General features: G+C 44.1%; 1 protein-coding gene across 1 annotated transcript in view; it reads right to left on the minus strand.

Annotated features, from left to right (window-relative positions):
* Positions 1-13357: 13357 nt before the first annotated feature.
* The window catches only part of LOC140064909 (arf-GAP with SH3 domain, ANK repeat and PH domain-containing protein 1-like), a 131653-nt gene continuing 118201 nt past the window's right edge, over positions 13358-26809 (minus strand). The window contains exons 22-28 of the mRNA XM_072112231.1: positions 26030-26255; positions 24053-24211; positions 23413-23479; positions 21862-21917; positions 21622-21770; positions 20115-20237; positions 13358-18446 (exon numbers count right to left, since the gene is read on the minus strand). Coding sequence (XP_071968332.1) covers positions 18372-18446; positions 20115-20237; positions 21622-21770; positions 21862-21917; positions 23413-23479; positions 24053-24211; positions 26030-26255 — 855 coding nt within the window. The 3' untranslated portion in view covers positions 13358-18371. The remainder of the gene's footprint in view (positions 18447-20114; positions 20238-21621; positions 21771-21861; positions 21918-23412; positions 23480-24052; positions 24212-26029; positions 26256-26809) is intronic.

A 26809-nucleotide genomic window follows, 5' to 3' on the forward strand; every position in this document is an offset into this window, starting at 1 on the left:
AACAGAGTGGGTGGGATAGTGTAGTGATGTAAGAACAGAGTGGGTGGGATAGTGTAGTGATGTAAGAACAGAGTGGGTGGGATAGTGTACTGATGTAAGAACAGAGTGGGTGGTGTATAGTGTAGTGATGTAAGAACAGAGTGGGTGGGATAGTGTAGTGATGTAAGAACAGAGTGGGTGGGGTATAGTGTAGTGATGTAAGAACAGAGTGGGTGGGATAGTGTAGTGATGTAAGAACAGAGTAGGTGGGATAGTGTAGTGATGTAAGAACAGAGTGGGTGGGATAGTGTAATAATGTAAGAACAGAGTGGGTGGGGTATAGTGTAGTGATGTAAGAACAGAGTGGGTGGGATAGTGTAGTGATGTAAGAACAGAGTGGGTGGGATAGTGTAGTGATGTAAGAACAGAGTGGGTGGGGTATAGTGTAATAATGTAAGAACAGAGTGGGTGGGATAGTATAGTGATGTAAGAACAGAGTGGGTGGGATAGTGCAGTGATGTAAGAACAGAGTGGGTGGGATAGTATAGTGATGTAAGAACAGAGTGGGTGGGATAGTGTAATAATGTAAGAACAGAGTGGGTGGGATAGTGTAGTGATGTAAGAACAGAGTGGGTGGGATAGTGTAGTGATGTAAGAACAGAGTGGGTGGGGTATAGTGTAGTGATGTAAGAACAGAGTGGGTGGGATAGTGTAGTGATGTAAGAACAGAGTGGGTGGGATAGTGCAGTGATGTAAGAACAGAGTGGGTGGGATAGTGTAGTGATGTAAAAACAGAGTGGGTGGGATAGTGTAGTGATGTAAGAACAGAGTGGGTGGGGTATAGTGTAGTGATGTAAGAACAGAGTGGGTGGGATAGTGTAGTGATGTAAGAACAGAGTGGGTGGGATAGTGTAGTGATGTAAGAACAGAGTGGGTGGGATAGTGTAGTGATGTAAGAACAGAGTGGGTGGGATAGTGTAGTGATGTAAGAACAGAGTGGGTGGGATAGTGTAGTGATGTAAGAACAGAGTGGGTGGGATAGTGTAGTGATGTAAGAACAGAGTGGGTGGGATAGTGTAGTGATGTAAGAACAGAGTGGGTGGGATAGTGTAGTGATGTAAGAACAGAGTAGGTGGGATAGTGTAGTGATGTAAGAGAACAGAGTGGGTGGGATAGTGTAGTGATGTAAGAACAGAGTGGGTGGGATAGTGTAGTGATGTAAGAACAGAGTGGGTGGGATAGTGTAGTGATGTAAGAACAGAGTGGGTGGGATAGTGCAGTGATGTAAGAACAGAGTAGGTGGTGTATAGTGCAGTGATGTAAGAACAGAGTAGGTGGGATAGTGTAGTGATGTAAGAACAGAGTGGGTGGGATAGTGCAGTGATGTAAGAACAGAGTGGGTGGGATAGTGTAGTGATGTAAGAACAGAGTGGGTGGGATAGTGCAGTGGTGTAAGAACAGAGTGGGTGGGATAGTGCAGTGATGTAAGAGAACAGAGTGGGTGGGATAGTGTAGTGATGTAAGAACAGAGTGGGTGGGATAGTGTAGTGATGTAAGAACAGAGTGGGTGGGATAGTATAGTGATGTAAGAACAGAGTGGGTGGGATAGTGTAGTGATGTAAGAACAGAGTGGGTGGGATAGTGTAGTGATGTAAGAACAGAGTGGGTGGGATAGTGTAGTGATGTAAGAACAGAGTGGGTGGGATAGTGTAGTGATGTAAGAACAGAGTGGGTGGGATAGTGTAGTGATGTAAGAACAGAGTGGGTGGGATAGTGTAGTGATGTAAGAACAGAGTAGGTGGGATAGTGTAGTGATGTAAGAACAGAGTAGGTGGGGTATAGTGTAGTGATGTAAGAACAGAGTGGGTGGGATAGTGTAGTGATGTAAGAACAGAGTGGGTGGGATAGTGTAGTGATGTAAGAACAGAGTGGGTGGGATAGTGTAGTGATGTAAGAACAGAGTGGGTGGGATCAGGGGCGCACCTGCCATGAGGCGAGTTGAGATTCTCGCCTCAGGCGGCGCGCCTCCTGCTAGATGAGGGGGCGGCGTCGGGCTCCTGTCTGCCGGCATGTCTTCTGGCCGCCACATGGATCTGCCCATCGCAACAACCCGCCTGCTGGCCGGCACGCTTCCCCGCCCATCAAATCCACCTGCCCGCACATCGCCCCGCGGCCCGCCCATCAGATCCACCAGCATGCCGGCAGTTCCCCCTGCGGCCCGCCCATCACATCTTGCCGCATGCCGGCACTTCCCCTTCGCGGCCCGCCCCCAACACATCGCCCCGCGGCCCGCCCATCACATCTCCCCGCATCCCGATACCTACCCCGGCGGCCCGCCCCCAACACGTCCACCCGCGCGCACATCGTCCTGTGGCCCGCCCATCACATCTCCCCGCATGCCGGCACTTCCCCTGGCGGCCCGTCCATCACATACACCTGCCCGCCGGCACTTTCCCCCGCCCGCCAGCACAGGTACCTACCCCAGCCCAAAGTCCCCCGCCCTCCAAATGCCCGCCGGCACATCCACCTACCGGCACAGGTACCTGCTCCAGCACTAAGTCCACGCTGGTTCCCCCCAGGCTCCGATTCACCACCCCCCCTCTCCGGACCTCCCCGGTAACCCCCCCCCCCCCCCACCTGGAGGACAAGGCTGATGATGAAAGAAGAAAAAAGGTAAGATAACTTCTATGTATGTTTGTATATGTAAGTATGTATGTATATATATATATATATGTCTGTATGAATGTCTGTATAGATGTGTGTTTGTATATATGTATATTCTGTAAATGTATGTGTGTGTATATTTGCTGTATATACTGTTTATATATGTGTATTTGCTGTATGTATACTCATATGGTATATGGCGGCACCCTGTATGTATTATATGGTATATGGCGGCACGCTGTATGTATTATATGGTATATGGAGGCACTCTGTATGTATTATATGGTATATGGCAGCACGCTGTATGTATTATATGGTATATGGCGGCACGCTGTATGTATTATATGGTATATGGAGGCACGCTGTATGTATTATATGGTATATGGCGGCACGCTGTATGTATTATATGGTATATGGCGGCACGCTGTATGTATTATATGGTATATGGCAGCACGCTGTATGTATTATATGGTATATGGCGGCACGCTGTATGTATTATATGGTATATGGCGGCACGCTGTATGTATTATATGGTATATATATATGTATGTATTATATGGTATATGGCGGCACGCTGTATGTATTGTATGGTATATGGCAGCACGGTGTATGTATTATATGGTATATGGCGTCACGCTGTATGTATTATATGGTATATGGGGGCACGCTGTATGTATTATATGGTATATGGCGGCACGCTGTATGTATTATATGGTATATGGGGGCACGCTGTATGTATTATATGGTATATGGGGGCACGCTGTATGTATTATATGGTATATGGGGGCACGCTGTATGTATTATATGGTATATGGGGGCACGCTGTATGTATTATATGGTATATGGTGGCACGCTGTATGTATTATATGGTATATGGGGGCACGCTGTATGTATTATATGGTATATGGGGGCACGCTGTATGTATTATATGGTATATGGCGGCACGTTGTATGTATTATATGGTGTATGGCGGCACGCTGTATGTATTATATGGTATGTGGCGGTACGCTGTATTGATTTTATATTATATGGCAGCACGCTGTATGTATTATATGGTATGTGGCGGTACGCTGTATTTTATATTATATGGCGGATTGTTGTATGTATTTGTGCTTTGTAGTAGCTCGCTGTGTTTATTCTGTAATACGCGGTAGGATGTTCTATGTATTTTGCATTGCTTTATTTTCACATTAAACCAATATGATAGCATCTGGTCCTGACACTCCTTGATATATTACATATATGGAGTCGGGGGGGGGGCGTCTTTTTATAGCTCGCCTCAGGCAGCAGAAAGGCTAGGTGCACCCCTGGGTGGGATAGTGTAGTGATGTAAGAACAGAGTAGGTGGGATAGTGTAGTGATGTAAGAACAGAGTGGGTGGGATAGTGTAGTGATGTAAGAACAGAGTGGGTGGGATAGTGTAGTGATGTAAGAACAGAGTGGGTGGGATAGTGTAGTGATGTAAGAACAGAGTAGGTGGGATAGTGCAGTGATGTAAGAACAGAGTGGGTGGGATAGTGTAGTGATGTAAGAACAGAGTGGGTGGGATAGTGTAGTGATGTAAGAACAGAGTGGGTGGGATAGTGTAGTGATGTAAGAACAGAGTAGGTGGGATAGTGTAGTGATGTAAGAACAGAGTGGGTGGGATAGTGTAGTGATGTAAGAACAGAGTGGGTGGGATAGTCTAGTGATGTAAGAGGGGAGGGGCTCAGGAGGAGATGTCACTCCCTGTCCTGTATCTCTTTCTCTCTTTCTCTCCCTAGAAGAACAGAAAGAAACATGTCCCTCCCACCCGCCCTGTTTTTATCACTATTCTACAACTGGTTATTTTAACTATTACATGTATAATGCGATGCAACTGTTTGTAACTGTTATTTGTTGTACTCTGACTCTGTTTATCATTACTGTTTATCTCGTACCATGTAAAAAAAAAAAAAAAAAAAATTGACTGTTGATGAGATGAGGTTGGGCTTTCCTCCTAAGCCCAGGGGAAGGGCAATCCTTCAGCCATGGTTCCCTAGAGGTTTCCTCCACAGGGGGTTTTTCCTCTCCTGAGCGCTATGGGATGACTCTTTGTGAGTCAGAGGCTGCCCATATTTACATTTTCTGCCTGGACATTAAAATTTATTAATGATATGTTCATGGCTTTGGTTACGAGAGGAAATATATAATTAAACAAAAAATATGTAAATTGAAAAATATTTGAAAAAAAGAAATATATACATATATATGTATGAAGGAAATAGAATGGGAGTCAGTATCAGGCCATAAAGTTTGGCATTTTTCTTATCTGTCGGAGCTTTGATTTTGCGGTGGAGGAGTCAGGTGGAAGGTGCAGGCAAGTTATTGGTGGACTAATTTAACTTATAGAGGATGTAAAACCTCCTGGTGGAGACCAGCCTGAGCTTTGGAAGTGGCCGCCTCAAGGCTCTGGTAATGGTAAAAGCAGCCAGGGGCGGGCACGTTGGTGAAGCACACAAGGGATGATCTTCACTAGGGTCATTGGTGCCCTTAAAGTGTATTGGATCTGCTAGAATGGCAGCCAGAGCGTGCCGCCCCCCTTTATTGCTGTCTGGCCGGGTGCTATATGTCAGGCAGCGGTGGATTGGGGTATTTGGTGAATTCCACCCCTAGCATGTCACCTGACTCCTCCTCTGTTTGTTTTATTCCAGTGATTTAAATAAAGCTGTGGCCATTTCACCCATTAAGTTATGTGTTGTGTAGTTTTTCCAGACATCGTGTTCTCTCTTGTCTAAGTTTTTCTTAAGATAAAGAGGGGGTCCATGCCATATCCACACGTCATGCAGCCACTAATTGGTCACATGGATCCAAAAAACCAAGCACTTCCGGTCCGACTGAAAGTGTACACAATTGGAGCTGAAGGAGCAGGATATCTGTTATTTTGCTTTTACAATTGTTTTTACAATTTCCTTTAACAAGGAGGATTAGACAGTTCAGGTCAGCAGATTACATCAGATGAAGAGATCAGTAACGCCTTGTTCATGTTCGGTATGGTTCCAATCATTTGGACCACTAAGACTCTGAAGAATGGAAGGACTGCAGTGCTGAACTGGTGATGTGTCCCCTTCACTGTCTCACCAGCCGTGTCTGAGCAGGTAACAGAACGATGGATGGAGTCACATGACTTCTCTTTTTCTTTCAAAGTTTTTTCTATGAAATTTAAAATAAACTGTAAAAGAACCAAACAAATGTGTATCTGCAAGTCCTCAAATGCGGAACCATATGGCATTGGACTATTGAGCTACTCTAACAGAAACATAATACATAAAAGTAAATGGAAAAACAGCTTATAAGGCTCCATGCAGGACTGTACACTAATAGTATACACTATACACTCTCATAGCCTTTTACTGCCCCTTCCCCCTTTATCGCCATCTCAGACGCCTCCAGACACCTTATCCAGACACCTTATCCACACTTTTTTATACTTACATGGAAACTTCAGGTTGATATATGAAACATACCCCAACGGGGCCTAATGATATGTGGGGGGCAGATGTTATTCCTAGGATTGGTTGGCTGATGGATATCTCGGTAGCTCTCTCCCGGTCTTGGGCCTCTTCCATGCTTGTCAAGCCAAAGCAAGAAGAGAGGAGCCGCATAGTTAAAAAATAATTCCCCCCTAGTGCACTGTATATTACAGGTCCTGGCTGGTGTTAAAGGGGGTGTAGCTTTAAGTCAGGGTTACCCTAGATAATGGAGGTGTCATAAAACTCACTGTTCCTTTTATTAGAATAAGGTACGGTTCCTAAGACATGAATTTTATATAATCTAAGGGCCCATGCACTCATTCTCATATTCCAGTGTGTATATAAGGTAGTAGTCTACACATCTACTAGTGATACTACTACACAAAGGCCGCATTCACACGACCGCATGGGGGACGTATGTGCAAGCTTGTGGCCATACATACGTCCCCCATAGACAACAATGGTCGCACGGAGCAATATTGTGCTGCACACGTGCCGCTCTGTACATGGGGAAAAGATAGGACATGTCCTATCTTTCCCCGTGTGTACGGCCCTAAGCTGTGCATCTCTATGGAGAGGGGAAGGATCAGCCCTCCTCCTCTCCATCGCGCCTGGCCGTAGCCGTGCATATGTCAGTGTGAATGCAGCCAAAGGATGTAAAGCAGCAGAATTTATATAAGAATTGCTCCGCTCTGTCAGCGAGGACATGTAAGCTATGTGTACAGTATATTGTAGGTCATTTATCTTTCTTTCCTTTCTGACTCACTCTATCTCAATTTTGGGGTCTTGGTTTCAACCACAATCTAAATACCGAACTGAATAGATGACATGAGATCCCCAAATTTTGAACATAAAATATAAAACATAAAAATATAGGACATTCAGCTAATACTAAAAACACTTTAGGACACAAAACCAGCAAATCCTATTTCTATGTGTTATATAGAAAATGTTACTACTCCTGAAAATCCAGGAAAGTGATGATATAATGACGTCACTGACAGGATTTACACTGTTCTTATAGACCTTCTGGAGATGAAGTTTAGGTGATTGTAATAAACTAATAAAGTAGAAATCATTATGTGATGCCGAGGTAGGAAATCTACAATCTATCAAAATCCAATATGACACTTAGATCCAGGCACCGTGACTGTGGTCATCTTCTTATATTTCCTTCTAAAATCAACCTTTATAATTATGCTAATTAGCAGAAGGGCTCCTGGGGGTCACTAAGAGAGTAAAGCTTTCCCTAGGATCATCACTCCCCGTTACCTCATCGGCTTTGCCAGGGTGATGTTCCACAGGATAGGGCCTAACTTGCTGAATGGTGGGGGTCTCAATAATGAGACTGTCACAGCTCACCAGAATGGGGGGTCTGATGTCCCCCTGTCGGGCCCCTAAGGCTCCCTGAGATGAGCGGAGCAGCTGGTCATGCACGACTGGCTACTCTACTCATCTCAGGGAGCAATGAGGTTACATCGGATGCCCGTTCTCTGTAGATCGGGCCAAACTTGTTTCATGGGAAATCCCCTTTAAATGATTAACACCTGCTATTGGTGCCAGCACCAATCAAGAGTGTTACCAGCAGAGGGAGCCCTAACACCAAACCCGGACTTCTGGCTGTGGTCGGGGTCCCGATCAGGTTCGGGACGGCTCATCCCTAGTTCCAGGTTATTTGGGTTTCTATCATATTGGTGAGATGTGAGAGAGGGAAGTGATCATGATGGGCACAGGGCCGGGTGTATCATGTCTTCTGTACTGCAGGATTATGTTGGTGCCAATCATCAACACAAAGAATAAAATAAATCTGGACATTTCCAAGAATAATTTGACAGAGATGAGAATATGGACAGAAGAATGAATCATTCGGGATCTGTGTCCGTTATAATTGCGTTTTAGTCCGTATGTGGATCTATTCCAGATAAAATCTGTGTGATTTCCCGTCTTACAATACAAATAGTCAGAATGAAGAAATGCAGGAGCCTCATATTTCTCGGCCTGTAAGGCGGCGGTGGGAGTCGTATCGGCCTCAGATATAGGACGACGTGTGGCTTATTACAAATGCAGAAATAAAAATAGAAACGCACAGCGCTGAGCGGAACAACACGGACTTCACATTCTGGGTTTCATGTAGAGAATTTGCTGCGCATATAAAACAGTCGTGTAATGAGCCTGACAGCAGGACAGACCTTATCCACATCACATATACAGCTCTATGTATGCTCTACACAATGATAGCAGCTCCAAGCAGATCCAACTCAAAGAAGGTCCAAATACTAGAGAAATAGCAAACATTACTCTACCAGTTTAGAAACCATAAGAGGGAGGGGTAAAATATTATAATTTCTTTAGAAAAAGAATGCTGCCTGCAGATAGGACACTATGTACAATCTGCTCAGCTCCTCCTGCTCTATAACATGCTGCCTGCAGATAGGACACTATGTACAATCTGCTCAGCTCCTCCTGCTCTATAACATGCTGCCTGCAGATAGGAAACTATGTACAATCTGCTCAGCCCCTCCTGCTCTATAACATGCTGCCTGCAGATAAGACGCTATGTACAATCTGCTCAGCTCCTCCTGCTCTATAACATGCTACCTGCAGATAAGACGCTATGTACAATCTGCTCAGCTCCTCCTGCTCTATAACATGCTGCCTGCAGATAGGACACTATGTACAATCTACTCAGCTCATCCTGCTCTATAACATGCTGCCTGCAGATTGTACAAAGTGTCCTATCTGCCCAGCCCCCCTGCTCTATAACATGCTGCCTGCAGATAGGAAACTATGTACAATCAGCTCAGCTCCTCCTGCTCTATAACATGCTGCCTGCAGAAAGGACACTATGTACAATCTGCTCAGCTGCTCCTGCTCTATAGCATGCTGCCTGCAGATAGGACACTATGTACAATCTGCTCAGCTCCTCCTGCTCTATAACATGCTGCCTGCAGATAGGACACTATGTATAATCTGCTCAGCTCCTCCTGCTTTATAACATGCTGCCTGCAGATAGGAAACTATGTACAATCTACTCAGCTCATCCTGCTCTATAACATGCTGCCTACAGATTGTACATAGTGTCCTATCTGCCCAGCCCCCCTGCTCTATAACATGTTGCCTGCAGATAGGAAACTATGTACAATCAGCTCAGCTCCTCCTGCTCTATAACATGCTGCCTGCAGAAAGGACACTATGTACAATCTGCTCAGCTGTTCCTGCTCTATAGCATGCTGCCTGCAGATAGGACACTATGTACAATCTGCTCAGCTCCTCCTGCTCTATTACATGCTGCCTGCAGATAGGACACTATGTACAATCTGCTCAGCTCCTCCTGCTCTATAACATGCGGCCTCCAGATAGGACACTATGTACAATCTGCTCATTTCCTCCTGCTCTATAACATGCGGCCTGCAGATAGGACACTATGCACAATCTGCTCAGCTGCTTCTGCTCTATAACATGCTGCTTGCAGATAGGACACTATGTACAATCTGCTCAGCTCCTCCTTCTCTATAACATGCTGCCTGCAGATAGGACACTATGTACAATCTGCTCAGCTCCTCCTGCTCTATAATATGCTGCCTGCAGATAGGACACTATGTACAATCTGCTCAGCTCCTCCTGCTCTATAATATGCACTTTGGTGCAGGAAGGGAATGTTGACCCTTGTCACCTACCTAGGAAAGGCTGGGCAATAAGGCAGGGACAGCTGGGAAGGATGTTTAGCTATAGGGATCACAGCCCTTTTCTGTTCACTACTCCATCCCTTACTGCATAACTGCAGGATAACAGATTTTGCAAAACAATGGAGGAAATATAGTTTGCAGAATATATTTGAATAATATATTTGTACAGAGCCATTTATGAAACAATGTATAACCCAGCTCTGGTCTCGGACCCACCTCCCACGGCAGCTGCTCTATGGGCTGTGTTGTGTCTACTGCCTCTAGTGGCCCACAGTGGGAAAAATTATTATTATTTAATATTTCTAATATTTTTAATTATTTTTTTTATATATAATTTAAAAAATATCCCTGCAACTAACATTCCTTGATAACGCCTTGACATGGGAGGGGGGTATTTATCAGGTCTTCTATTACACAAAAGGGCCGTAGAAGCCCTGAAATAATGACAGATGCCAGCATGTGCAATTATTTTACCTTTTCTGCCACCTCCACGACAGTTGTAGCTTCACAGGCTGTTACACTGTGCAGGAACACTTCCACCCTCCCACTGTGTGCTGAAACTAACTGTGCTGCTGTGAGATTATATGAGGCAGAGGGAGGGGGGGAGTATGCCAACCAGTAACAGATAGGGAGTGAAACAGCCTGTGAAGCTACAACACAGAGGGTGTTTGGTAACAGTGTTGTTGACTGTTCTGGCTCATTAGCATAATTTTAAAAGTTGATTTTAGAAGAAATGCCACTATAGATTACACATATAAGAAGTTAACCACAGTCACGGTGTCTGGATCTCTGAGTAAGTGTCCATAAAGGATTTTGATGGTAGATTTCCTTTAAATGAGTTTTATTAACCATTAACGTTGATTAATTAACCATTTGCTGCAGGTTTTAGGCATAACCCACACAACTGTCATAAAAACCACTAGCAGTTGTACACAAGTCACATTCACAGACTTATAACTTCTGGCCCAGGCACAATATTATTTTGCTCCCGTGTGAGCCGAACAAGCTCCCCTTCGCACCTCTCTAGTCTAACAAATGGATTCTGGGTGATGTTGTAGTTACACCACGTTCTGGACCTTTTCCTAAAAGTAACAGGTGCCGCCAGATGTAACAGAACAAATACTTCATAGTGTGTAGCTCTTCTGCCACCATGTGGTCAGATGGATGATTACCACTGTCAAATTAACATTTCTCTTATGTATTCCATTTAGAGATGAGCGAGCACTAAAATGTTCGAGTGCTCGTTACTCGGGACGAACTTTTCCTGATGCTCGAGTGCTCGTATCCAATAACGAACCCCATTGAAGTTAATGAGAGACTTGAGCATTTTTCACTGAAAGAACACATTGAAAGAAGAACACTAATGAAGAACACATTGCAGATGTTTTCACTGAAAGAACACATTGAAAGAACACAGTGAAGAACACATTGCAGATGTTCCGTACATCTGCTAATTTGCCAGAAGACACGTGCGCCGAACGGTGTTCTTCACAATAGTATGTGAAGAACAAGATGTGTGAAGAACACATGTATGGAAACATCTGCAATGTGTTCTTCACACATATTGTTCTTCACATACTATTGTGAAGAACATAGTTCAGCATGCGTGTCTTCGGATAAGTTAGCAGATGTACAGAAACATCTGCAATGTGTTCTTCAGTGTCCTTTCAGCCCCCGCTCCGCTCCTCCATACCCGCTCCGCTCCTCCATGCCCTCTCCAGCCCCGCTCCGCTCCTCCATGCCCTCTCCAGCCACGCTCCGCTCCTCCATGCCCTCTTCAGCCACGCTCCGCTCCTCCATGCCCTCTCCAGCCACGCTCCGCTCCTCCATGCCCTCTCCAGCCACGCTCCGCTCCTCCATGCCCTCTCCAGCCACGCTCCGCTCCTCCATGCCCTCTCCAGCCACGCTCCGCTTCTCCATGCCCTCTCCAGCCATGCTCCGCTCCTTCATGCCCTCTCCAGCCCTGCTCTGCTCCTCCATGCCCTCTCCAGCCCCGCTCCGCTCCTCCATGCCCTCTCCAGCCCCGCTCCGCTCCTCCATGCCCGCTTCAGGCCCACTCCGACTTCCGAGCGGCCGAGCACACCCACGCAACACCATGTCACGCCACCTGGTACATCTTTACAGGTGCACGGCTGTGGAAGGCAAGTACACGTTTATCCCTCCCACCCCTCCTAGATTTTTATGACATTTGGACAACCCCTTTAAGTGTCTGTCTCACAATCACAACTTATCACACAGCTACAGAAAGTGAAGTGGTGGCTGCATTTGGATGCTGCACCTCTATTCAATCTATATGGAAGAGACAAAGATTGGAGGGGCTCTGACACTTGGCACCTCTTTAAATAGTCTCAACTGCTTCACGGGTGAAAAACCGAGCTCCGGACCTATAAATGGTGGTACTTGGAAGGAAGTGCTGTGGCCTTCCAGTTGTTCCAGAAAATCCCTTTAAGTGTGAGAATGAATCTGCATCTAATATGTTGCTAAATCCAGTTGAAAAGTAGGACAGACCCAGATGTGGAGACCGTATAGGACAAGTGCATACCTTTCGATTACACCTAATCTCATTGGGTTCCACCATTCCTGGTTAGGGCTCACAATAACTGATGCAAAATATATGAAATAAAGGAGATTGACTAAGGTCCAGAAGGTGGTGAATGTTTTTTTTTTTTAATATATATCATGTATCCTTCACCCATGAAATCCTCTCACTTCTGTTCCCGCTCTCAATACACATGTACAAAAGAGCCATTTCCGGACCTTTGTGTGTCATCCAAAGGTCCTGAAACAGCAGATTTAAAACAGCAGAAGGGACACATCCTCCATTCCCCAAGAAGCTGATTCTAGTCCCAGATGTGGGAAGTGATTCCACACTTGTAGGGGCTATAATAGTCATACAGCCCAAGGCCCATGTCTGTCCCTGGAGATAGCACACACAGAAGTAAACAGCTTTTATCCTATATATCAGATTGCTGTGCTGATCCTCCACCCTTCTCTTCACTTCCCGGACTATAGCCCTACCAAAGCCTAGAGAGAAGTTGGTGGTGTGCAGGGAAGACTTATGGATGATCACATATTCTTTATTAGACTGAGCAGCTGCAAGGGAAGAGGGAACATGAGAGCAGAATGTAGACAGAGCAGACACGAAGGATCTGCTGCTGCTGCTTCCTGTAATTAATGAGCAAAGACCAGGACTAGCACAGAGCATAGCCCCACACTTCAGTGACCTCTCAATCCATAGACTGCATCTCCTCTTTCCCTCTACGGATCCTTCTTAGCAACCAGAATTCCACAGTTTTCCAAAGTTTTCAGCTATAGCGGCTATGGAACAAAACTTTATAAACTTCACACTTTTAAGAAGTTGCAGCGCCCTATCAAAAACCAACATGTGTTTCGACAGCTGTACCCCAGCGATCTGATATTGATGAGTTATCCTAAAATAAGCCAATCAATAAAATGTTCTTGAAACCGCCCCTTTAAGCCATACTTAGTATGCAATGTTGGAAGCACAGCACACACATTTATTGATACAATCATTAGTTTATTTTTTTTTTTCTTGGCAAGATAAACATTTTTGCATAAATAGAGATATGTATATATTACATATATTACCTGATCTATTGTTATGTGCACGGATGTATTTACAGCAGGTATATATAGGACACAGAAGGGGCGATATATATGTTCATACAATTCTGTCTTAGCCAACGATCTTCATATAGATATAATATTTCACACACACAACCTGTAAACACAATCGGCTGGATGGTAGGAAAATAACTTTATTAGTTCTCATCTCAGTACATGCAGTATACCAGAAACCTACTTGTCTATATAGTCCATCATGAAAACGCTTCCATCCATGCAGCGACTCGCTATCAGATCCCCTTACCCTCAATATGGCCACAGCCAGTGGAAAATGTGTTCAAAAATAGCCAAAATAGTAGAAGTTCCAAAAATCCTCAAAAATTCCCACAAAAAAATACCCTAGATGTAGTGGCCTCATTGATCTCTAACTTAGATAATTAGTATTTAATTAGCATAAAAATATAATAAAATGTATAGATACAAATACACTGCTAATACTGTATCTGGTCTTTAATTGGATGTTTTGTAAACATTTCAAAAATTGTTAACACTTTCACCCAAGTTTTGTAAACTTTCCCATCCTTAGGTAACTATAGGCTGAACCCACCAACTTTATTGGGCTTGGCCACCGATCTAGTGTGTATGGGGGTCTAGAGACTACAACAGTGAATATCTGAGGCGACAACGAATTCTCCGGTTTTATCAGTTCAGATATTTTGTCATGGTGGTAGAACCAGGGGTGTAACTTGAGGGGGTGCAGAGGGTGCGGTCGCACCTGGGCCCAAGAGGTTTAGGGGCCCTTATGGTGTCACTTTCCCATATGAGAAGACTATTACTATAAACCATACATTATAGTCAGGGGCCTGGCACAGACTTTGCACTGGGGCCCATCAGCTTCTAGTTACGCCACTGGGTAGAACAGGAGTTTGTTATCCTCTCCTTGTTGGTCCCAAGCTTAAAGGGGTTGTCCATAAGTTGAATAACATGGCTTCAATAACATTCTTCCAAAAACAGCTCCTCTCCTGAGTATGGGTAGTGCTTGGTATTGCAGCTAAGTCCTAATGATTTCTATTTAGCTGAGCTGCAATACCAGTACAAACCATGGTCAAGGGTGGCGCTGTTTCTGGAAGAAAGCAGCCATGTTTTTCAACCTCCAGACAACCGCTATAAGACATTGGGCTCCTGGACCTTTGTTACGTTACACAGTTTTTGGGTTAGAAATTACTTTCCAGAAACGAAACCATTTAAGGGTTATTTTATTAAGACAGTCCATATTCTGCCTTATGTAGAAATCACAGTGGGAGTCACTCAATTAGATTGTTAAAGGGGTTGGCCACTTTACCTTATGTATTTTGTAATGTGGGTGTAAGTGAGGGGTGTCAAGATATTAGGTAATTTACCAATATACATCTATTAATAGTTCTGCTCCGCTTTACTAATATTTAAAGTGAAGCCTCCTGTCTTTTACCTCATCAGCCAGACATTCCTGTCCATAAAATGGCCACAGATGCAGGGTCATGTGATCTCTATCTGTCCATGAACAATCACCCTGCCAGGACCTAATGATAATATTCATGAATATAAGATCAAATTCCTGACAGGGTGATTGCTCACAGCCAGATAGAGATCCTTGTTCTCACCTTGCTGTCCTCTCTCTCTATATATATATATTTACAGCTTCCTCTCTCTCACTGCTCTGGGCTGTCCTCATGGCCTTTGCCACTGTCTCTCTATTATCATTGTCCGTCCTTACTGCCAGTGACAGGAAGAGGGGAGGGAACAAGACAAGAGTCATAATCTCCTGCTACAGCTCCTCCTATTCATCAGTGCTCAGACATGTAAACAAAGATCCACAGGCAGCGCTAAAGTAAGTATAATAAAAGCTGAATCACTTGATAAACATTCAGGGATTATTATCAATAAGGCAGTAAAGGCACATGGACAACTTATGTAAAAGAGTGACCAACCCCTTTAAAGAAGACATTTTACCAACAGTGTGCATTCTGTAATAGATTCCGCTGTACTCATTCCAGTGCTGTTGGATGAAGTTTCGGAACGTCATAGCTCCTTTGTTATCAGGAGGAGTATCCTGGGTAAAATCTGAGAGCTCGGTACCACCCACCTCGGAGTCCAGAAACTACTAAGAATGGAAGGTTTTGGAAACTTACAGAAATGATTACTCATTGTAACGGCCAGAGAAACCGTTCTGACTGCAGCAAAACATAGTAAAGGATACAAAGAGTTAGAGTTTGGAGTTATTCATTATAAAAGCAGAAACTAAGAAAATCCCCTACACACCTCCTCCTGTCATCTTTTCCTATGTGCCTAATGTTACATATAAAACTAAGAAATATAAAATGACATCTCCAATTCCTGCCATATTCTCCTCACAGGACATGGTGTAGGACAACTGGCTGGAGCAGGAGCCTCCCTATTATCCCATTACAGTGCGACCCCTCCTCTCTAGCCATGGAGATTGGAGCAGAATGACCTAGACTGCCCAAATCCTACAGCAAATGCAACCCAGTGAGGATTACCATACAAAAAAAATTATTTTTTAGGTTTACTGTTCCTTTAAAGGAAATCTACCACCAGGATAAAGGATTGTAAACCAAGCACACTAACATACTGGTGTGTGCCCCCTCTGGCAGCATCTGATCTTCTTTAAGCTTCTTATACCTCTATTTTTAAGGTAAAAAAAGGTTTTAAAAATTATGCTAATGATTCTGAAGGGCTCCTAGCTCCATTAACATAAAAAGCTTGGAGCCCCTCAGGCTTATTTGCATTGTTTTAAAAGCCTTTTTTAGTAAATACCAGGGCATAAGAAGCCAAAAAAAGAGCAGATGCGGCAAGAGGGAACACACCAGTATGTCAGTGTGCTTGGTTTACAATCCTTCATCCTGGTGGCACATTTCCTTTAAGTGCGTCTAAATGGGCATGTATTTTACATATTATTCCTTTAAGATGTAGACACAGTTTGAAATAAAACATTGGATTTGCAGAGGGCTCATTCATTGGCTTTGCCATGTACTATCTGCTGATGTGTCAGCTCCTCTTGACCTGAGCCTTTTAAGGACTATTTACAAGGTAAAATATCTTGTGCAGGGTCGGAGGGGACAGAAACACAAAAATACCAAACACGTCATAAACCCTGATTATTCTATAAAAGCCCTTATCAATGTTTATCTGAGGTCCTCCCATGTTCCCTCGATATTGGGAGGAACTAGTTCCCTGATGGGACACGTACTGTAGAGATATGGGGGATGGCTTCATTGTAGTAAAAGAGGCGGAGCAAATGACATCACTTCCTTCTGATGTCTGCAAAATCGGTGGAGATATGTCAAATTTGTATTCAAGTCAATGAAAGTGTGACATAATGGTTGCAGAATCGCAGGAGAGCTTTTAATCTTTTGAACCTGTTATTCAAATAATTAATAATCAGGAAAACAAATGTTTATCAATCATAAAGGGGTTGTCCATTTGTTAAATTAAAAAAAAAGAGCAGAGTGATCACCTCCACGAGTCACCGGACCCTTACAGATAGCATTTCAGGTTCCTTGCTGTGTGAAAAGGAAACAGGAAGTAGAGGAAATTACCAATCAGCCAATCACTGACCATGGTGGGAAATCATTGGTTGAATGGTCATTTCTCTACTATTGCCATTACATCAGGTGGTAGGGACCAGTGGGGATCAAAAGGAGAATTGAAAAGGGTGCATCCTTTATAAAAAAATATATATTAATAATACCGACAAAAACTTCCCATTTAAAGGGAAATCTACCATCAATATCAACCATGATAAACCAAAGTCTGTGACAATCTTCTTATATGCATTATCCATGGCCTCCTTCCTATTAAAATTATGCAAATAAGGCAGAAAGGCTCTGGAGGTGCTGTAGCTTCACTAGCTGTTGCACTGTGCCAGAGCACTTCCCCCCCCCCACTTTGTGCTATAACTCCCATCTGCTGTGAGATTACAGCAGGTAGAAGGAGGTGCTGGGGCAGCAGGAGAATGGGGAGACATTTGTATTTATTATCCATGTCCTCCTTCCTTTTAAAATGATGCAAATATGGCAGAATGGCTCTGTAGGTGCTGTAGCTATTCTGGCCGCTACACTGTGCAGGAGCACTTCCCCCTTTGTGCTATAACTCCTCTCTGCTGTGAGATTACAGCAGGTAGAAGGAGGTGTTGGGGGAGCAGGGGGATGGGGAAACAGTGTAACAGCTGTGAAGCTACTGTAGGAGGGGTTCTGGTAACACATTTAGAGCCATTCTAATGCATTAGCATAATTTTGAAAGTTGATTTTAGTAGGAAGGAGGCCATAGATGACAAGTATAAGAAGATTACTATAGTCACGGTGCCTGGATCTATGAGTAAGTGTCCCTGGTTTATCATGATGGATTTCGATGGTAGGTTTCCTATAAGTAACTACCTGACAGGAGAGGTGGTGCCCGCCACCACTGTACTGATAGATCTTGTATACACACAGCTGAGAATACAATACTATGAATAATGGAAGGATTAAGAGATGGACATTTGGTCATTTATGGATAAGGATCCGGTAGCTGATGTGTCCGTCCAATGACAGTGAAGAGTGAGCTCCACTTCCGTTGTGTTGTGTGATATACACTGTATAGTCATCTAGGGGCTAAGCAGACACAATAAGAATATGTTTGTAGAAATCACACAAAGCTATTGCATTACAAGGCACAGCACAAGCATCATATGCAGGTCTCTCCTCCACCCCCTTGTATCTTAGGGTGTAGTTACGTTTCATTGGAAGGTGAACAACCAAAAAGCCCCACGCCCCTGACCCACGTCCCAAACTTTTCTCCATCATCTCAGCCGCTGTCTAGTCCGTCACCGGTCCATATAGAGACACAGCAGTCTCTCTCTATATTTTATATACAATTAAAATCCTTAATTTTTCTATTAGCATGTTAGATGCCCATTGGATTGTGCTCATTAGTCGGTCAAAATATGCACAAAGGATGCTGGGAAAACGCCTCTTCTGTGGAGCTGTCCATCTATGTAGCCATTCTAGGAAAAATCAAAGTGAAGCCCAGAATTAGTTGTAATGTTTTGTATACAAGTGAATAATTTATTGTCTCTCCAGTCATGGACACATTTATACATAGACTGTCAACTGGGCGTTACCAGATGAGGGGTGTGTCTCTACACACTCTGACACTATCCACATTGGGGCAAGCAGTACAGCCCATTGTCATCATACATGCATATAACACCACTGACCTAAAGGGAGGAACATGCAACCTCTCCACCTATTGTTCTAGAGGTCTTTGTTGTTGATTCAGGCAAGAACCTTAAAGGGGTTGTCCACTTTCAGCAAATAATTGATATTCGAGTAATCAGAGCTGTGTGGTATGAGAAGCTTTGTACTTGTCCAGCATCACATGACCAGGGATATAAGAAGATCTAGAAATTCTTTATACGGAACATTGATAAACATTGTATACATTTTCATTACACAAATCATTGCCTCACCAGCCCTGACCTCACCAGTCCATACAAAAGGATGCCCGTAGAGGGTACTACGAAGAGCCACAAAAATGATAAGGGCTCTGGAGGGTCTCAGTTATGAGGAAAGATTAAAACAACTGGATTTATTTAGTCTTGAAAAAAGATGACAAAGAGCGGACATGATTAAAGGGGTTTTCCCACGAACAAAAGTTACGCCCTATCCAGGGAATGGGGCCTAACTTGCTGATCAGTGGGGGTCTCAGTGCTGAGACCCCCATAGATCACGAAAACGAGGGGTTCGATGGGGTCTCACGTACCTCTATTGGACCCCTCGTCGCTCTGTCAGACTAATAGAGCAGACGGCTGCACATGATCGTTCTGCTCCCTTAATCTCTATGGAGCTGACGGAAATAGCCGAGCGCTGCGCTCCAAGATCTCCGTCAACTCCATAGAGATTAATGGAGCAGAACGGTCATGCGCAGCACCATTATTCTGATGGAGTGACGAGGGGTCCGAGGGAGGTACGTGGGACCCCATCGGACCCCTCTTTTTCGTGATCTATGGGGGTCTCATCGCTGAGACCCCCACTGATCGGCAGTGGGAAAACCTCTTTAAAGGGAACCTACCACCACAAATCTACCTATAAAGGGAGATCGGGTGGTAGGTGGATCAATGGGACGTGAGGATAGCCCTTTTAAGGGGTAATCCTCACATCCCCGCACTTTTTTTTAGTAAGTTTTATTAGCCTTGTATGCCAATTTTTTTTATGCGGCTACTGGGGCGTGGAGTAGCCGCGCCATGTAACTTCACCATCTTCGGCGTGCAGCTCCACGTAGCTGCGCGCCCTCGTCCGACGAATCTGCCGTCTGCGCAGTTGTTCCAGGTAAATCAAATCAAAAGACAAGGGGGCGCTGTCTGCATCAGGAGAAAACAAGGCTTTTTAACTATGAGAACTGTCAATCTGTGGAATAGCCTGCCTCAGGTGCTGGTCACAGCAGGGACAGCAGAGAGCTTCAAGAGGAGTCTAGATGCTTTTTTCATCTAAATAACCTTGATGGATGTGTTATATAGAATTGTTTCCCCTAAATCCCTTCCTCATCCAATCCCTTCCCTTCCTTTGTTGAACTTGATGGACAAGTGTATTTTCCAACCATATATGCTATGTAATTGTTTGCTCAAAGTGGACAACTCCTGAATGAAAGGCTCTGCACATGGTCAGGTACTTACCCACCAGTTCTGATCCTCCTCTTCTGTGACTACAATAATTTCTCCTATAGTAAATGTCAGCTCATCTTCTCTATCTGCAGTGCAGTCGAATAAAGCCTTCACCCGACGCAGCTTTGGCTTACTCTATAAAAGGGCAGAAAAAACACAAAGACATTAGGCACATCCATACAGCGCGAGCCATAAGAGGGGAAGCGGAATCTGTGCCAATATAACAAGCGACTTCACAAAACTCTGAAATCTATCTTCTAATAATAATGCGCAGACGTTTCTCACCGTTTTCTAGATCTCTGCTTGCTGTCATTTAACCCCTTATCTCCACACCTGTTTTCTACACTAATGCCCACGACATAACTTTGTGATGTTTCTATCACTATACACGTATGGGGGGGTCTTGTTTTTTTTTTTTGTTTTGCGACAAAATGTAGTTCTCCATAGCACAATTTTGGGATTCATATGTTCTACTGGTGAAAATTTCTGTGAATTAAAAAAAGAGCGCAAATCTGATATCTGACATCCTACAGTTTTGTAGCCTGGGATGGTACAGACGTACTCGGGGGAAGGTGATTTTTGTGTGTTTTGCTGTTTCTTGCTACTTTTTTTTTAGACTCTATTGTTTTTTTTTTTTGTTTTTTTTAATGAAGTTGAGTGGATTATATCTTCCATGACTAAGTCATGACAGCCCGTGGACCCTGGGCACGTGGACCCGTGACACTATCGGCACCCCATAATCACTACTGCGGGGTGCCGCTGGGTTGCAGAGGAAGCTCAGTCCTTATGCACCCCCCTTATGAAGCCTACGTGTCACATCAGAAGTACCCAAAGTGACCACTGTAGAAACCTGATATGAATTATAGAAAGCTTCACTGTTTACTTCCTGTGGATAAGAATGTGTCCCACAGGTGCATGGCTCATTATCTCCCAGGTTATGTGATGTCACACATGTGCATGGCTCATTATCTCCCGGGTTATGTGATGTCACACAGGTGCATGGCTCATTATCTCCCGGGTCATGTGATGTCACACAGGTGCATGGCTCATTATCTCCCGGGTCATGTGATGTCACACAGGTGCACGGCTCATTATTTCCCTGGTCATGTGATGCCACTAAGGTGCATAACAAGCCGTGCACCTGTGTGACATCACATGACTGGGATGTAACGAGCCCTGCACCTGTGTGACATCACATAACCAGGGATATAACAAGCCATGCACCTGTGTGACATCACATGACTGAGATGTAACGAGCCCTGCACCTGTCTGACATCACAGGACCAGGGATATAATGAGCCGTGCACCTGTGTGACATCACATGACCAGGGATATAATGAGCTGTGCACCTGTGTGACATCCCATGACCAGGGATTGATTTCTATCCACTGGAAGTAAACAGTGAAGCTTCCTATAGAATGACAGCAAACAGAGATCTGGAAAATCGGATCTAGGAATTGATACAGAAATCACATATATCAAGTCTTTCCACTAAAGACAGTTATCAGAGCTCTCTCACCAGGCTCATCCTCCGTGGCATGGGTAGGGGGGGCTCCTGGCTGGGGGTGGGGACATGATAGAGCTCTTGTGCAGAGGACCCTGGAGAGATATTACTCTGAGTTGATCTTTGGTTTCCTGGTTTCTGAAATCCTTCTGTTCTGTAATCAACTGGCAAATATAGAGAAAACAATCTTAAATCTTACCATTTTATATGGATCATCGGAAATACTTGCGGAAAAAAAAATCTAGGAGCATATACCTTTTGGTGGGATTTCTGGCACTTCATGAAGACTACTGAGCTTCGGAGATCCAATGCTGAAGGACACAAGGTATAAAAGTGTTAAACTATCAGCTGTTTAACCCATAAAATAAAGATGTCATACCGTAATCCTCCTGATACCATAAGCTCTTGCTCCATCCTGTAAAGCCAGTGTGGTATTCCCTTACTTCATAGCGCATGCGCCGTAGCTCCGGTGCCTGCGCAATGAAGCCATGATGTTCTAAGCTGGCTTCAATGAGACAACTCGAAGGTTCTGGAAGCACCACAGCCTGATGCGCCTCTTTAAACTCATTTATTTTATTATTTTAATTAAGCTGCCATATCCTTTTCTTCAATTGTTTGTTATCACAAAAGTATACATGTGTGACTATAATTTCCCATGAATGTATTCATGGGGTCCCTTTGAAACAGAGGACAGCTGTTTTTGGATACGACCACCCCGCACTCTGGCAGCGGTGGACACACATGGACTATTGAGTCCTGCCTGACCAGTTAGATTCAGTGTTCATTATCATAAGACAACTCTGGGACATGCAGTAACTCCCTGACATTTCATATGAAAAAGAAAATTTGTTTCTTTGTGCAAATACTCCAGCAGGGGCGGTCGTATCCAAGGTCAACAAACTCGCTTCTAAGGGAAAATATAATAAAACTTAAGGGCAATCATCTTCATACAGAAACAATTTTTTAATAGTATTCAATTGAAGAAAAGTATATATGTAGCAGATTAATCAAATAAAATATCCAGACGAGATGAGAATATTCCATTAAGTATAAGTGTTTGTTTTTTAAATAGTGGCAACGGAACATGATGATATAGGGCACTCGTCAGTTTGGTGTGGGAGGGGTGAAGCTACAGCATGGAGGGGTTCTGGTAACGTCCCTTAGAGCCCCTTCAGCTCATTAGCAAAATTGTAAAAGTTGATTTTAAAAAGAAGGAGGCTACGGATAACAAATATAAGAAGATTACCACGGTCACAGTGCCTGGATCTATGAGTAATGTCCCTGGTTTATCAGGATGCATTATCCATGGCCTCCTTCCATTTAAAATCAACTTTTAAAATGATGCAAAAAGGTAGAATGGCTCTGTAGGTGCTGTAGCTTCACTGGCTGTTACACTGTGCAGGACCACTTTGTGCTATAACTCCCATCTGCTGTGAGATTACAGCAGTTAGAAGGAGGTGCTGGGGCAGCAGGGGGATGGGGAAACAGTGTAACAGCTGTGAAGCTACTGCAAGAGGGGTTATGGTAACACATTTAGAGACATTCTAATGCATTAGCATGATTTTGAAAGTTGATTTTAGTAGGAAGGAGGCCATAGATAACAAGTATAAGAAGATTACTATAGTCACGGTGCCTGGATGTATGAGTAATGTCCCTGGTTTATCATGATGGATTTTAATGATAAATTTAATTCTACATATATTTTTAATTTTACCCATAAATCAAACATTCCAATCCACAGTATAAAGAATAAGTTAATGATGGGGAATGGGAACCCACACATGGTAATGAATACTTGATATTTACCTTGGTCTCCGAGATACAACTTCCGACTGGAGAAATTTGGATGGAGAAGTGCAACATGATACGTAATCTGGAATACAAAGACAACTTTGTAGATACAAGGAGACCCAATGGTAGAGGTCATATATTATTTCTGAGATACATTTAGGATGTTTCTGAATGCATTCTTAAATTATAATCGAATAACATACAAAATAATGGTGCAGCCCTTTAATTTTAGCACGTTGGTGCACATGTATCATACATAGCACAACTTATCGCTTGTGTATGATGGTGCCCCCTGCTGGATCTATAAGGAAGGTCCGGCCTTTGTATAAATCCTGGCAGGCAGATGCGATGCTGCAGCGGGGCTCTCACATGGGTGAGAATTGTAGAAATGCCCCACACCGAGCCACCGAGCCGCCGCCTGTGCGATCACCTGGTGTGGAGGTGGTGTAATGGGGGAAAAAGGTGCAATTCCTGGCCCTGCGTCAGAAATCGCGACTATTTCAGGGCTTGTACACCAGGCTGCCTGATAAATGGGGCCTATTTATCCAGCAAACGGAAAACAATAACCATGCAGAAAAAAAGTAAGGAAGGACAAATCCTATCCTGTAGCCTGAATACAGCAGCTTACAACAACCTACATAAAGATCCCCCTTACCAAATTGCAGAGTGCTCTGACTGGAGGGGCTGTGCGGGATGACGGGCGCAGGCTCTGATAGTGCCCTCTTGTGCTTTGTAGTCAGGGGAGGTGTGGCAGGCAGCTTTTTGGGGACAGGTGAGGGACTGGCAGGAGGAGGAGGTGGTGGTACATTAGGAGCTGAGGAACAAAGAACAATAGACATGCATTGGCTCGTATATATATATCTATATATATAATATTAAATCCCTGTAATCCTAAAATCCCACTTTATTAAGGGCTTTGAAATAACAAACTAAGATCAAACTGGGCTTCCCATGTTGTGTTTGGTTTCTCCAACCTTTCATGACTTTTTCATTTTCTAGGACAGCAGAGAGGAGGGGACCAACCAGGATTTGGCGAGATCCTCAGCTCTGAGACCAAGTTCCCATCGTGCCATTGTCCAGGACTGCATAGAAATGAGAAGAAAACCTCTCTTTTTTGGCTTTATAGCAAACCAAAGGCACACCGACTACAGAAATCCTACTGCAAGCATGTCTGATCAATTGCCTGGATATTAAGATGCTTTGAATATGTTCTAAACTTGGCTTCTCTTTCAAGCACAACTCCAATGTATATATATATTTTTCCACAACTCAATAGCTCTTGGAAGGTAGAACAACTTTGCCTTTTATCTTGATGTGCAGCAGTTTCTCTGCTATCCTCCTCAGTTTAGCCTATCTACAGTTTAGCAGATTTTTCCTGTGATTCTGTTGAATTGTTGACAGGACAGTCCCACAGAGGGAAGGAGCTGCTCACTTTGGAGGGACAGGTCATGTGCTCTCTGTGTGTAGCTGCCAAAAAAGTGAGTGTGTTCAGGTATGTGAATACAGAAGTCTCCTACATAGAATAGTAAGGTACAAGATCTCCTCTGTTCCCTATTTAGTCCCCAAGTTAGGGATGAGCCCAATGCTATGCTGAGTCTGCCAAAAACCATTGAGGTGTCACCATGTGTTAAAGAGTTGGTAAGGTGTGGTTCACCCCAATAGAAAATAAGTCCAGAAATTCAGATTCTGCAGTGAACAGTCGGCTTCTTAAGGCTGCATTCACACACATGTATGGGGGACGTATATACGGCCGATATACGTCCCCCATACACTTCTATGGGCTCAAGGCCCTGTACGGGAGCGGTACCGTGCAGCACACGTGCGGCACCGTACCGCTCCGTAGCCTGGGAAAAGATAGGACATGTCCTATCTTTTCCCATATTACAGCACCGTGCGCCATAACTTGCGCCATAACCGTGCGCCATAACTTGCACTCACCTCCTCCTCCTCTCCCCGCGCTGCCGTGTGCCCGCCGTGCTACGGTGCGGCGGGCTCACGGCAGTGTGAATATAGCCTTACTGAGGAAATTCAGGTGTAAATCAATACAAACAAATCCAAGGGCTGACTTCTCCAATTCGCTCCCTGGCAGAAGAAGGGTTAATGCTGAGGAAAGGCCTCAGCTAGCTGTCCCTCTCTTTCTCTGAAGGCTGGTACTCTGGCTAGGAGCCCAGAGTCTATGGTGGTGTATCCTCTTCCAAACTCTGATCCCTAATTGCAGGACACCAGGACCTGTGAGCGTTATATCTATATCTACCTTCTACCAGCGGGTGGAGTGGATACATTTCAGCACAAACAATGACAAAGCATTCTCCCATAGAATTACACTGTGTCCCCATAATATCCTATGGCAATATGTTTCTAAAGCAGTAAACAACTTTCCAGACATGTTTCTGCTTTTGCGTTAAACGTTCCTCGGACCCTTAGTAAATAAGGCCCAATAAGATTTTTCCATGCGCTATCTCCAGGACTTACAGTAGGGTGGAGGCTCACATCCACCTCATATGAATGATTAGACAGAAGAGATATCTCTATGAATGTGCGCTCAAACAATTTCTGTTTTTAAGTTTTTAGACTTGGAAAATGTTAGTGTACGTTGAGAGTCACTTTCTCCCTGAAGGTTTTATTTACTTACCTCTTATGGGATTACGTGGAGGCAGTGGGGGTGTGAAGGGCGCTGTTGGTGTCATGGCGTTATCAGTGCAGGATTGTCCTACGCCTATATCATAGCGTGAGTCTTGAGACACCTGAGATGCTCGCCTTAAAAATGATATGGGGGGTCCTCTGTCTGGGAACTGAGCACTGGGCGACTGGAAGCAACTGTATGGTCGCAGAGACCGCTCCTTCTTCACAGGACCCAGCTAGGAAGAGGAATAAAATGCTTTACAAATTATATATTAAATGCATTTTATGTCATATAAGGCTGAATATGCGACTGGTACTGGTAAAGTTTAAAGGATCTATCATACTTTGTGGATATCCTTCAACCTCTACAATCAACAAGCAAATTCTCTATGCCATGGTCCTATTCATGAAGCTAGACCCCCAATTTTGTTGGAAAAGCCCTTTAAAGGAAACCGGTCACCGGATTTTCACAATTAAACCTGCTGACAGTTTCCCACAGAAGTCTGAGATAGGAGAAGTTAGCAGTCAGTGGCACTCTCCATTTAAAATCATCAAAGCTTTATTTAACTACCAGGAAGCATCCAGTTTGTTGGGATCAGGGGGAATGGGATGCTCGAGCGACAGCGGATTCACACCTGACAGGGCGCTTTCTCAACTTCTGACATCTTCGTCTGAATACTTACCTATCCCAGCTCAGCACCACCAACTTCCTCTCTGCGTCATTGACTCATAAGCTGTGAGATCTCAAGGTTCTTGAAGGGATAGTCTCTCATTTTTTCTTTACTTTTTG

Source organism: Engystomops pustulosus, chromosome 6, assembly GCF_040894005.1.
Source record: "Engystomops pustulosus chromosome 6, aEngPut4.maternal, whole genome shotgun sequence".
In the NCBI taxonomy this organism is placed as follows: Eukaryota; Metazoa; Chordata; class Amphibia; order Anura; family Leptodactylidae; genus Engystomops; species Engystomops pustulosus.